This window comes from Ammospiza nelsoni, chromosome 3 (genome assembly GCF_027579445.1).
Source record: "Ammospiza nelsoni isolate bAmmNel1 chromosome 3, bAmmNel1.pri, whole genome shotgun sequence".
Taxonomy (NCBI): domain Eukaryota; kingdom Metazoa; phylum Chordata; class Aves; order Passeriformes; family Passerellidae; genus Ammospiza; species Ammospiza nelsoni.
The window spans coordinates 57,976,592-57,990,371 of NC_080635.1; the positions used below are offsets into that span (position 1 = coordinate 57,976,592).

The 13,780-nt window shown below is 45.7% G+C and overlaps 1 protein-coding gene across 1 annotated transcript; it reads left to right on the forward strand.

Moving 5' to 3' along the window:
• The first annotated feature begins 2,062 nt into the window (after positions 1–2,062).
• Positions 2,063–12,441, forward strand: LOC132071139 (solute carrier family 22 member 2-like). Its single transcript, XM_059468490.1, has 11 exons — positions 2,063–2,473; positions 4,616–4,719; positions 5,683–5,837; positions 7,946–8,114; positions 9,109–9,223; positions 9,328–9,434; positions 9,551–9,765; positions 10,034–10,142; positions 10,519–10,631; positions 11,687–11,786; positions 12,280–12,441. The coding sequence occupies exons 1-11, from the start codon at positions 2,063–2,065 to the stop codon at positions 12,344–12,346; spliced, it is 1,665 nt and encodes a 554-aa protein (XP_059324473.1). The 3' UTR covers positions 12,347–12,441.
• The last annotated feature ends 1,339 nt before the right edge of the window (positions 12,442–13,780 follow it).

A 13,780-nucleotide genomic window follows, 5' to 3' on the forward strand; every position in this document is an offset into this window, starting at 1 on the left:
GAAATGATTTCTCCTGTGTAAAATCACACGGTCTGTTTGGGCTGTGCCTAGCAAGGCTTAGAACAGAGCTGCTCTGTCTAGGAGTGCTTGTTTGAGCAAAAACAATGTTATAATTTGTATATGACAGTGAGTGACTTCAGTGCCTGGTCTTGGAATTATTGCCCACTTTTTACCCAGGCATTTGTAGATAGCCTGGCTGGATCTTACCTTTCAGAGAGCTGGAAGCATTACCAGCTTCACCAGATGATTTTTCCCAGAAGAATACTCAACTATGTGGAGAGAAGGGTTTTGAGAATAGCAGGGCCCAGATGAGTCTGTACAAATGGCTGGGCCAGGAGCAGAAGCTTTGCTAGTCAGCAGCGTGACTCCTTGGGAAACGTCCCAAAGAAAGCCCCTGCCTGGCAGGGTCCACACAGCCCCCTCTGGGCTGGCTCCAGAGAGGATGGTGGGAAATGGGGAAAACTGGCCCAGTCTGGATCAAACTTCTGTAGTTCAAGGGAAACTTTTCCACGCCATTACTGACTTTAAATAAAACTGTTGGAAAAGAAGTGATGTGAGGGGGTTTGGGGTGTGTTTTTAAGATGCAGCCTAATGCCTTAGCTTCATCCACATCCCAGGCAGGCTTTGACTTCAGTTCCCTTGACTCCAGCTGAGTGCACACTTCCCCTTGCTGAGGAAGGTTGCAGGGGCTGGCTCTGAGCGTGGTGACTGCTGTGCATGTTTGAATCCCTGTTGCCCTCCCCAGTTCCACATGGAGCTCCTGCAGCCAGGGAGGCAAAGGTCTGGAGTGGGGTGGTGCTGTGCTTGGCTGAGGGTGACACAGCTCAGGAGTTCTTGTTAACTTGGTGTAGATGTTCCTGACAGAGAAGAGGATGAAGCAGGAGAGGAGAAAGCACATCTGTGTGATGTAGGGAATGATCTTGAAGTGTTGGTTTGCAGAGCAGCTTTCACAACTGCTCAGGCCAGTCTTGGTCTGTAGTTGATGAGCAGTGAGACGAACTTCTGTTTCAATGCCTGGGCCAGAATGGCCTTCTAAGCTGGTTTATTTTTTTCAGAGTGTATTGTGTCTTTAATTTTTTTTTCTTTGTTGCCTAAGCTATTCCAATTGCTTTCCAGACAATTTTTCACTTTTTAAAACGTCTTTTAAATGTTACCTCCACTTAGGCTTTTCTTTCTGATGGAATGCTGCTGTTGTCAGCAAAAGATATGGGAGTAGCTGGTGTCTATCCATAGGCAGGACAATGTACCACTGGAGCTTAATACAACTGCATTTATTTGAGGTGCCTGCAATGAAGCCCACCTGAAGTCCTATAGGTCTGCTGTGATAAAGAAAAAAAAATAGCTGTTTTGTCCATAGACACTGTATAGTATGGCTTTCCACAGCTATTCCCAATGCATAATTCTGTAATGAATGCTTTTTCTCTTTTGGATCACTGTAAAAATATGGTCAGGTGAAAGTGTGTTCCCTGATGGGGAGAGGTTTTCCTTGGGAATGGAAGAGGGTGAGGGACGAGACACATGTGAAAGGAGTTTTCAGGAAAGCTGTTCCTTTACTGCTCTATGGCTCATTGCGTAGACATGCCTTTTTCAGAGTGTGCCCACCTATTTTTTACAGATCCTGGTTATGAAGCTTTGCTCATGTGGTGCCCAGCCATTCTGCACTAAACCCATGTGTTGCTTGTGTGTTGGTAGAATTTTCCACCTATGTTTGCTGTTTAAAAATGCTTATTTTTGATGAACTGACTTGGCTAATTAAAAAAGTAACCCCAAAACCCCCCAAAAAACCTGAAGGGCTGTGACCCATAGGGGCTGTTCCAGAGAACAGGAATGCATAAGTGCTCTGATTAGGGGTTAAAGGGAAATTCACCTTGGGTGAATTATGGTCTGATTTCAAATGAAACCTAAAAAATAGAGCTTGCAACATGTAGTTTAATAATTTATAGAGGCAGTCTTGACTTTTGGTCAAATATCTTTGTAACTTAAGTAGCTTTGTTGCCAACTAAATATATCAGGGCTGCAGAGAGGACCTAGTTGAGGTTTTTGAGGTGGTCTGGGTGCCAAAATGCCAACCCTAGATGACATTTTAGAGCATGTTGGCGAATTTGACAGGTTCCAGAAGCAAACCTTTTTTGTCCTATGTTTGTTATCTGCCTCCTTCACCCCAGTGTACGTGGGGGTCGTCTTCTTTGGGTTCACCCCCGAGCACCGCTGCTACAGCCCCGGGGTGGCTGAGCTGAGCCAGCGCTGTGGCTGGAGCCTGGAGGAGCAGCTCAATCACACAGTTCCCCAGTGGGATGGCCACGGGGCCAGCTTCAGCAGCCGCTGCAGGAGGTACGAGGTGGACTGGAACACAACAGGCATCAGCTGCACCGACCCCCTCGGCAGCCTGGGGGGCACTGGGGACACTGTCCCCCTCGGGCCCTGCCGGGATGGCTGGGTCTACGACTCCCCAGGGAGCTCTATCGTGACAGAGGTAAAAACAACCCCCTTTGTCCTGTCCCCTCTGTTAAAGACCAGGTGAGGGCTGGGGGAGAGGGTTGGTGGAGCCTTGACTCTGTTAAAATATCCCCTGCTTACCTGGAGGAGGGATTGGCTCTCACTGTGAACTTGCGCTTGGGGGTTTACAAGTCATCGTCCCTCTGTCCTTGCTGTGAAGTGCTGCCTTGGCTGCTCAGGAGGATTATATCTCCAGCTGGGGAGCAGAGCATATTTCAGCAAATAAATCCCCAGGTAGATAAAGTCCAGTTCTGAATGAAATTCCTGTCACATGAGAGGTCCAATTGGTGAAGGTGTGTAAACAGTGCAGCTAGCAGTGCTCCAAACAAAACTGGCCAATGCAGTGGTTTTGATTTCTTCCCCCCACCCCCTTCCTTTTTTCTTCTTTCTTTTTTTTAATGAATAATGTCTTTTAAAGTTGGTTTTAAATAAAAATGAATTGCAGTCAGTGTGAGGAAAGGTATTGCTTCCCACAATTAAACAGCTTAAGTCAGGAATAAACTGTAGAAACTGTGTTCTCAGAAGGAGTGTGAATAAACTGAAAGTAGTACTTAAGCTACTTGCTGTACTTTAGCAGTTCAGGTGCTTTAAGAATAAACCAGTAACTGGGATGACAAGCTTGATCTCATCATAGAAAGCTCCACCAAATGTTTAGAGGCAGTCAGGATTCTTTGCCCCATATGTCTAACACAGGAGCAGTTAAAATCTGTGCTCCAGCAACTTCCGCATTCATAGTTTTGTAAGAGATTGGTCCTGGATATAAGGGGCTGCACTCTAAGTGTACTTCTTTTCAGCAAGTTATGGGCTGTGAGATATGAAAGGGAGGAAGTGAGGCACCTCAAATGCAGGCTGAGCCAGGCGTTCTATGCAGCAGCAGCTCAGCAGCACATCTCACAGGAAAATGCTCCAGCAGATCCTGGGGTCAGATGCCCCCACCATCATCTCCTGAGGCTGTGGGAAGCTGAGCACTTGCAGTTGGTGTGAGCTTATGCAGTCATGCTCTCACATCAGCTGTCTGCCCTTTCCTGCTGAAGGGGTGCAAGGCCAGGCCCACGGGCTGCTTCCTTCATGGGGTAACCAGATGTGTCACATAACTCTGCATTTTGTCAACGAGCTCCTTGTTGTCACTCTTTCTGTGAAACTTGTCAGGCTCTGATATGTTGTCCCCTACTCTGACAACTAAGAAAAGGAAAGGATAGTGCAGTGTAAATTGTGTAATTTCAAAGGAAAAGTTTGCCTGTGGAAAAAGGTCCTCATGGGAAGTCCCATAAGAGCATCAGAAGAAATATTTGGTTTTGTATTAATTATGAATACATATATTCAATTAAACCCAGCTACCAGGAGGAAGGGAAGGGATTCTCACTTATATTAGGAGAAGTTTTTGCAATAACTTTTTCTCTAGTAGCTTTTATGTATTTCTACCAGTAAGGTAGGACAAGACTAGATGGCAAATGTATGTGGGTATCCATGTGCTATAAAGCTTGGCCCTGGATAAAAAATGTCTGCTCTCCAGACACATACAACAATGTAGTTGAGCTAAAGACCAGAGCAGAGAGAAAATGCTGTGGCCTCAGGGCAGATGCAGGTACTTCCACCCTCCTCCAGAAGGCCAGTGCTCCCTGGGACCTGGGACAAGGCAGGCTCCTGAAGGCATCTAAGATGCTTCTAGTAAAGGCATCACACTTAGTGGGCAGTACTCTTCCATGCCAGGGTATGAGGCAACAAGAACTGCTTAGAAATGCTCACCATCAGCCACAAAAAAAACCTGTTTGAAAAACTCAGGGTGATTGTCAGATCCATGCTGATTTGATCAATGAGGGCCAACACAGGTTCGGGTGCCAGTTTTGACAGATAATAACTCACTTATGCTCTTTCCAGAAAAGAGAGATGAGACATGAATGGGACATGCCAGTAAACTGCTCAAGGGCTTTTTCCAGTTTTTAATGTCGGACAATTAGTTAAGTTAGTAGGATTTCTGTGTGCTGGCAAAACAGGCATTGACCCAGAAACACGACCCATTTAAACAAGTTTAAATCTTTAACTGAAGTGAAGGAGATTTTTGGATGTGAGCCAGCTCCTCATTTCACTCTTTTGTCTCTGACTGTGGTTGCTCCTTTAGTTTGACCTGGTGTGTGAGGACTCCTGGAAGTTGGATCTCTTTCAGTCTTCTGTGAATGCTGGGTTTTTTATTGGCTCCTTAAACATTGGCTACATTGCAGACAGGTATGTGTGGGCTGACAGCAAAACCCTCTGACCTCCCTTATCAATGTTCAGCAGACAAACCTAGATAAAGATTGTGCAAGTGATATCATCTCTGCTCTTCTGAAAATAGGGTCATCCCCCTGAACCTTCAGTGGCAGCATGAGCCAGTACCCTGCCTTTCAGGTTGTGTCTGGTGGTTAGCACAGATCTGCTCAGACAGCCCTGCAGAGCCCATTCTATTTTAGAATTGTACACCCCAAACTTTGTACTGTGCTGTATAAGAGCCCTCAGATGTTAACCAAAGCCAGGAAATGCATGGTTTGGATCTCCCACTTAACCTGTCACACTCTGCATGGCTGCAGCTTGGAGAAGCTTAGAAAGAGTTGTCACACACTGCCAGATGTGTGCAGTAGCAGTCGCTCAGAAAAAAGCAGATAGTCCCTCTAGCTCCCCATTCAGAGCCAGCAGAGTCAGACTCCCTGGCCCAGGCATCTGGGGTTAAAAAGAAACAAATGTCAAGGCCTGTTTTCCCCCTTGCTCCCCTTCTGCTCAGGACTGTTAGCACAGTAGGCTCTGAGTTGCTCCAGCTGAGAAATGCCCACTTGCAAGTAGATCCACTCATTACTACTGTTTTAAAGGTAAAGGTTGTGGTGAAGAAATCCCTTATAAATCTGGTGCATGTAGAACTATCAGAATCATAACATTGACCCTTACTTATTTTTCAGTCCCAATATAATATATGTAAACATGGGACTATTTTTTTTTTCCTTAAAGTTTCTGTGGAATTGCTGAGCAACCGGCACAGTAGTTTTTCATGGCATAGAAAAGCAGATAAGTCAATAATGGGCAAGGAAAAAAAGCATGTTTCTATATTGCATAGCAAAATTGGATTTTTTTCCCCCTTAAAGATACATAAAGCTCTTACTAGTTTAAAATACTTCCATGACTAGTGGTTTGCTTCATGCCTGTCATTTTCCAACCCAGGTTTGGCCGTAAATTTTGCCTTTTAACAACAATTGTTGCCAATATTGTGTGTGGACTCCTTCTGGTCTTCGTGCCCAGCTACCTGTGGATAGTCATCATCCGGTTCTTGCAAGGGCTGGTCAGCAAGGGCTGCTGGACTGCAGGCTACATCCTGGGTGAGTGCAGGACCTGCTCCCAGCAGAAGGTCTAGCTTCTATGCTAGACTAGCTGCAGATGATGAAGGAACAAAACTCAACTCCAAAAATAAGCCATTTTAAAAATGCCCCCATGGTATTTTATTAAGGCGTTTTCTCCCTGTTTGACTCCCCAGAATGTTTTCAAGCACTGTCATTAGGGAGAACCAACAGTAGCCTTCAAAGCTCAAGCAAGTGGTGGTGTATTAGGGCTCCTAACCCAGACAGGCTTTCCCCTGTGATGCAGCTCACCTTTGCAGATCTGTCTGGGCCCCATGGCTCCTGCTCCTTCCATCAGGCTCTGGCTAGGGAAGGTGACCAGGCAGGCACAGCCCCTCTGCCCTGGGTGCAGACAGGATGGGGACACAGGAGGCCATTAATGAAGCAGGCAAAGGGTGGGGAAAACTTGAGACGTTTTTATGACACAAAGAGGGAAACAGGGAACATAAAAATAACTGAAGAACAGCACGTACTTGCTGATAAGAAGATGAGGTGTTTGTGTACCTGTGTGTATGCACTCAGCTGAGCAGAGGCCAAGACATCGAGGAGCCAACCCATGTGGGCTCCTCTCTCTCCAGCGTCCTGCACCAGCTGCGTCTGCTGGTGAGGCACAGCTGGGCAGCCAGGCTGGGTCTGGGACCACCTCAGGACCTCCTTCTGCTTCAGGGTAGAGCTGCCTGGGACTTCTCTGGGATTTTTCAGGAGTGGAGTTCAGTCTCTTGTCCAAAATACCCAACTGCAAGCAATCACTGAAGCAGCAGATTAACTGCTGCTGTTTTAAAAGCTGACCAACAGAACATTAGCTGGGTTAGGGTGACAGGTGGCTCTACAAAATATCTCTAAGAGATACGCCGTTCATTGTGATACTGGTAAAAATGTAAAAGTCAGTGCCCTAAACTTCCATGAAATCTTTCAGTGTGGGAATTTTGCTAATTCAGTTATCCAGATGTCTGATATAAAAAGCACCTATCCCACCATCTAGACTGTCTTTCTGCTAAGACATGATTATTCCTTCCTGTGCATTTCTGGATGCTTGCTTGGCATTTTAAATCTTTTCCTGGCACAAATAAAATATCCATCTTCTCTTCTGGGGAACTTTAAGCTGTTTTAGAGTGTGAAGTCCTTTTCAGGACAATTATTTGCCCCATTCTAATATTTTCTCTCTGTTACATCTTGTTACTCCTGGAATCTCTAGAAACTGTCTTATGGAAAAGATCCTGAACCAGGCCCAAAGCTCCCTAAAATTTGTATCTTCTCCCTGAGGGTGGCCAATACTGAATGTCCAGAGAAGGATACAAGGACAGAATAACTTTGTTATCCTGCTTTCGTAACCTTCATCTGCTTCTGGCTCAGTGCTGCTGAGCCTGAGGAGATGTCTTTGTGCATCTTCAGCTGAGCAGCATTAGCTAATCTGTGGCTCCAAAACTCAGCAGCTCATTTGGCTGCTAAATAGTTCCTTACTGATCTTTTTCAATGAGTTTGCTTTCTTGAAGTCACACAACTGGATGCAAAATGTTGACTGGGCTTGCGCCGGCCTGCTGGAATAGTTACTTTTAACTCTGAATCCACAAGACACAGAGACCCACAGATGTGTGGCTCTGTGCTGTGGAGTTGCAAAGTGCAGAGGAACAGTGATCCCACCCTGGCCTGGGAGCTCAGAGCCATCCTGTGATACAGGCCTTCCTTATTACTTGGAGTGAGAAGCAGGCTGAAAGCCTGTTCTTTGGGAACAAAATATTCAGCTTTGTTGTTGGGTTGGAGACATTATGGATGTTGGCATTGGATTTCTCAACAAAACTCATCTGTGCACTGTGACAAATGCCTGATTTTCTCTGGGATCTCGGCAGCAGAGGACACTGCTGGATGCCTTAGGCCAGTGCTCGGCCAGCAGCAGTGTTCTCCTCTCTGCTGGAGTCTGGGTGCCAGAAAAGTGCAGCAGGGGGTTTTGTTGGGAGGCATTATGCTGGGAAGCCTGTGATTACCAAGGTTTCTCCAAGGAGTTACCACAGCACTGGGCCTGCGGCGTGCCCCGGGTGGTTCCTGCCGTGTGGGGCAGCATGGCGCTGACGCGTCGCTGTGCCTGCCCGCAGTGACGGAGGTGGTGGGCCCGCAGTACCGCAGGACGGTGGGGATCCTCTACCAGGCCGCCTTCTCCGTCGGGCTCCTGCTCTTTGATGGCATCGCCTACGCCCTCCCGCACTGGCGGTGGCTGCAGCTCACCGTCACCCTGCCCACCTGCTTCCTCCTGCTCTACTACTGGTGAGTGCCCTTCGGGGTACCTCTGCCCAACTCCCAAAATCCCGGCTCCTCCTGCTTCCCTGCGTCTCCTGCTGATGCTGGTGCTGAGGGAGACTGGGCGCTCCTTCCTGCCGCACACACCTCTTGGTGCAAAGAGGGGCTCCCAGCAAAAGGGAGAGGGAAACAGGACTCTGAGCAACTGAGATCTTGTTGAATCCTAGCCTGTGCACCTCACCTGACCTTGTGTTTAAGAAAGAGACCACTGGGGGAAAGTTGGACTAGTATAATTTACTAATTTCTTTAAGCAATTAATAAAAGAAAACAGTTGCCTTGGCATAACTTAGTTGGTCTGAAAATATGGCTATTCACAGATTGTCTAACATAACTGTACCAGGCTGTTAGCATGTTCCTTCAAGGCAGAGAAGGTGCAGTTTTTGTGGTCCAACTGAAAAAAACAAACACTTGGGTCCTCCTTAATTTTCATTTCTCTCCTCTCTTTTTAATCAATAATTTTTGGATTGAGTGCTTTGGATTTGAGAAATTGTCTGGGTGGGTCAGAAAGTTAGGAAGAGTAGAAAGAAATTTGTTGCCTTCCTTCTGCCATATTTTGTAATTGGTAAGCCAGTTCTAACTTAATTAGTAGTTTTTATTCTGTATTGGCAGAAGTGAAAAATGGCTCCCTAAGAGGAGCTGATTTGTGGTTAATGGGCTGGATAAGGTGACAGCACTATTCTCACTCCAAGCTCCTCCCTTATTATTTATCTTTAGTAAACTCCTCTTTTACTAAAGCCACTACCTCAACTGTTCCTCTTCCAGTCTCAGCCATGGGATATACTCCTTTTCCTGGCTGGGGTAGTGGGAAGTAGTACACAAAACTCACCTAACAAAAAAAAAAAAAAAAAAAAAAAAAAAAAAAAATCCATTGACCTCTATTTAATCCCTCCAAAGTCTCCACTCATGGGAGAATAGGTAGGCTTTATGTTTTGTTGTATAATGGCATCCACTCACATTGTAGGTGCCTCCCAGAGTCTCCCAGGTGGCTGATATCTCAAGGAAAAAATGACAAAGCCATGAAAATTGTCAGAAATATGGCTAAAACAAATCACAAAAAGATGCCTTCCCATTTCAAGGTGAGCTCAGGGTTTGCTTGTACGTGCAAGTAAGCATCATGACAGTACCTTGCATCAGTTCCTCCCAGAGAAATTTAACGTGCTATGTACTGGCTCTTCCATAGGATATCAAATTTGAAGAGGATGATTGTGGAAAGCAGAATCCCTCACTGATGGACCTTTTCAGGACACCACAGATAAGAAAGAACACGCTCATTTTGATGTACAACTGGTAAGAATATAGCACTAGACAGCTAGTTTTGGAGCTCTGGGATTGACCACTCCATCAGGACAGGGATGTCTGCTCTCTTGCTATCTAACAAATCCAGGATGCTCTTCTCTGCCCAGGTTCACGAGCTCCGTCCTCTACCAGGGGCTCATCATGCACATGGGAATGGCTGCTGAGAACATGTACCTGGATTTCCTCTACTCTGCTCTCGTAGAGTTCCCAGCTGCCTTCATCATCATTGTCACAATTGACCGTGTCGGGCGGCGCTACCCCTGGGCCGTGTCCAACCTGGTGGCTGGGGCCGCCTGCCTTGCCACAGCCCTCATCCCAGAGGGTGAGTCACCTGAGTGAAACCCTGTGGGGGCTCCCCACCCTGTCCTCTGGCACCTTCATGCTGCTTTGGGAGGGTCCCTTTGCCACTGCTCATGAGTCCTCACTGTTCCCGTTCCCTCACTCACACGGGTGAAACAAAAAAAACAAACATCCCTTAAAAACATCAACTGGCATGGATCAGAGGCTCCACAGAATAACACTGTTGTGTCAATTGACACCTGCTAAATCACTGGGATGCTTTTAAATGTGTTGAATGTATTTTTCTGCAGATCTACATTGGTTAAAAGTGATTACTGCTTGCATTGGGAGAATGGGAATTACAATGGCTTTTGAAATGGTTTGCTTTGTAAACACAGAACTGTATCCAACTTACATCAGGTAGGTGCATCCTCTCCCTGGCTGGTGTTTGGCCTGGAAACAAATAGTTGAGGCTGATGTGTATGTTATGTTTTATGCTAAATTAAGTTATCCTCCAATGTGTCAGAACTGCACAGGTACTATTGAACATAAAGTAGGGGAAGCACAATTAAAATGCTTAAAAAGGTAGCTTAATAAAGAAAAGAAATGTACTTTTAGACAAGGGGAAACTCACATGACTAAAATAAAGAGAAACTTTGGGAGAACCAGGGTGGGTGAGGGATCTGAAGTTCCATACAGTGCCTGGATCTGTCCTGTGTGAGGGTGGGAGTTGTGATCCATCCCTTTCCAACTGCAGTACTCTGACACTAACATAATCCCTCTGTTGCCAAACCAGGAACCTCGGGGTGATGGTTTGCTCCTCTCTGTGTGATATTGGTGGAGTCATCGTGCCATTCATTGTCTACAGACTGGTGGAGATCTGGCACGACCTGCCACTGGTTGTCTTCAGTAAGTGCCACCTTCCCTCCTTGCCGGCCCCTTCCAGGGTGCAGGGGGGGACCCAAGTTCCAAAGGGAGGGAAAAGCCACCAACACAGCTGCTTTAAGTTCAGCAGAAGCCTCCTGCTCTCTACAAGACCTTAGCCTTCAGTTTCTGACAAGCTGGAACTTGTTTATGCATCATGCCTCCCTTGCCCCTATGATTTCTCCTTGCATTTTAAAGGAAGTTTGAGTCAAATATGTGTTTGACAGATGGCAAAGAACTCATAAAAATTTTGATGAGCTTAATATTTGATGGATTTAAAGCTGATTTACTGCTCTACTGTGAGTTATACTGTCTTTGTCCAGCAGTCAAACCCTAGAATTTAATGTAATTCCCTGTTTAACGGAGTACAAGTATGGCTGTTATGCTTCAGCTTTTCTGACACTTTGTTAACTGGCTCTTCTCCAGCTACTCGGAAAGTGGCTGGTGAATAAATGCAAGATAAGTTTTACAGACTAGTGACCTGAACTCTCAGGTCAGGGCCTGCAACACTTTTATGAATCTTTAGGTCAGCACATTATTTATAGAAAAATACCTTGAATGGCAATGTGCAGATTTTGACGGACAGGACATCTAGAAGGGTGCTTAACAGATTTAAAACACATGCCAAACATGTACAAACTGGATAAAAGAAATTATAAGAGGAGAATTTGATTGTGTTGCTTAGAAGATAATACATTGTGTGTACATTTTCTAATCTTATTTGAATGGCATAAAGATGGAATGTGTTTCCTGTCATGCTCTAGCAAAAAAAAAAAAAGAGTTCTTTCCTCTACAAAGGAAGGATCTGTCCAGTTTGAGGTGTCCTAGTTCATGCACAACTCACAAGAGGACTTGGCTGGGTGCTGTCTCCACAGGGTAGCCACATCCTCCATTTTTGCACCAGTGTGACAGTTTTGCATATGAGACTTGAGGTGCACACCTTGTATACAGGACAAAATAAAATGCCAGTGACAAGTCCATTCAGTCTGGCATAGCAAGCTGATAAATGCTTACAAGCTCTTTGTGCCTCTGTTTTGAAGCTGTGCTTGGTTTGATTGCGGGTGGATTGGTGCTGCTTCTGCCTGAAACTAAAGGAAGAGTTTTGCCTGAGACTGTGGAGGATGTTGAAAACTTTCACAGGTGAGTCAAGATGATGAACTTGTAGCAGTTTTCACTTGAAACTGGGCAAAATCCCTGTCCAGAGGGCATCCCAAGGGTTACCTGGCTACTTGTTTGTTTCCAAGAAGTTGCTGGGTAAAGTTGCTGGGTAACTCTCACTGGACAGATTCTAGACTCCTTTTACCCCATGTAAAATCTTGAGAACAAGTAGCCTAGGCCTTTACTGTCCTGTAAATAGCTGCACTAGTCTCTCAAAAGTGTGGCAACACCATTATAAATGGTATTTGTGTTTAAAAAAATGCCTTAACAATTGAAGAGGAAAAGGGCAGTCTTGGCAGCAGCTTCACATGTGGTGTGTGAAGCACCAGTATCTACTGAGGAGCCAGAGCAAACCCAAGGAAATATATATGGTGATTTTATTGGGGCCAAGGCAGAGCAAGTGAAGAACTTGAAGTTAGATGCTCCCTGAACAACTTCATTCCTGGTTGATGTTCATGTCTTATTACTCTTGCAGGCAAAGTGCTCCAACGGCCAAAAAAATCTATCTCCAAGTCCTAGGATCAGAAGTAGCACATGGCTGAAGAAGGTGTAACTCTTTCTGAGTAGTTTGCTTTAAGGCAGTAGCACAGAAATGCCACTTAGAATAAACACCCTCTGAAAAGTGTTGCCGCTCTTATTTCAATTTCTATGCATATCCTTTATTTACAGTGTTTAGGGTTTTCTGATGGGATCGTCCCAATTGCTGCAGAGCTGCTTCCCCCTCTCTACACTAAGAGAAACATATTTTAAGTCTGGGAAATTTTTGTACTAGCTGTGTGGACTTCAATATGGATTTCAAGAGGTCTTAACTTGAGTATGATAGGATCAATACCAACAAAACTTTGTAAGTCTCCATGAAGTCTGACTTCGTTGGTTTCTCTTAAGAAGAGGCAGCATAATATGGTATTTATCTCCATTGTAGAATCAAGGTAACTACAAACCTGGTTCAGTTGTGTGACAACTTGCACAGTTTTTAAAAAGATTGATTTTATTTTCTCCTATTTTACTGGCTACTCACAAGGATGTATACTCACAAGGATGGGCATGTGGCAACTCCAGAGCATGCATAGCAGAAACACTCTTAATCCTTTATAAGGTAATAGCATTATACATGTGCCCTGCAGGGGCATTCCTTTGGAGTGAGCTGGGATCAGGCTTGGGAACGTGCAGGACCCTGACCAAGGGTCCTGTGCATCAAGGAGAATCAGGAACAGCACTGGGTCTTCCAGGAAATGTCCAGCACCTTCAGGATTGTCCTAGTCCATTCTGTTGAGCGACTGCGACAGGCCTGTGGTTGAAGGGCAAAGCAGGGACAACGGTCCTGTGGCTCCCCTTCCCTGTTTGTGTTGCTGGTCCCTATCTGCTGGAAAAACCACTGGTTTTCCTTAAGGATACTGTGAGCAGGGTACAAGACACCTCTGCCCATTGCTAATCAGCTGCAGGGAGAGAACTCCCAGTTGAGCAAGACACTGCTGGACTCTAGCAGGCAGGGTGAAATTCCCCCAGGATTGCATCCCAGTGACCTAGCACCTGCTTTCAGCTGTCCTGGACCTCAGTTAATGTTCAGTGCTGCTGTGAGGGCCTCCAGGGCAGGGAAGTGTGCTGTCCAGAGAGGCAGGGCCATGGCAAGGTTGCCTGAGAAGAGCAGGGACAGATCAGGAATGACATGACTTTGGCCCGGGCAGTTGCAAAACTACTATTTGCTTCAGGATCAGAGGGGAATGAGCTTGTCCTGAGAGGACAAGAGGAACAGTGGGGGTGTAATTATGTGTCTAGTAGAGCTGATATCCTGCTCTGGTTGCAGACATGTCTCTTCCCTGGACTAAAAGAAATCCATCAGAAATTCTGACTTACAATTCTTTGATATAAAACCTGTTGAAAACTCTGCAGGTAGAAAATGGGGGTGGTAGCAACAAGTTAAGCAAAGCAAAGACTGAGATGAATAAATAAATAATTACAAAAGCGGACTCCCAGGA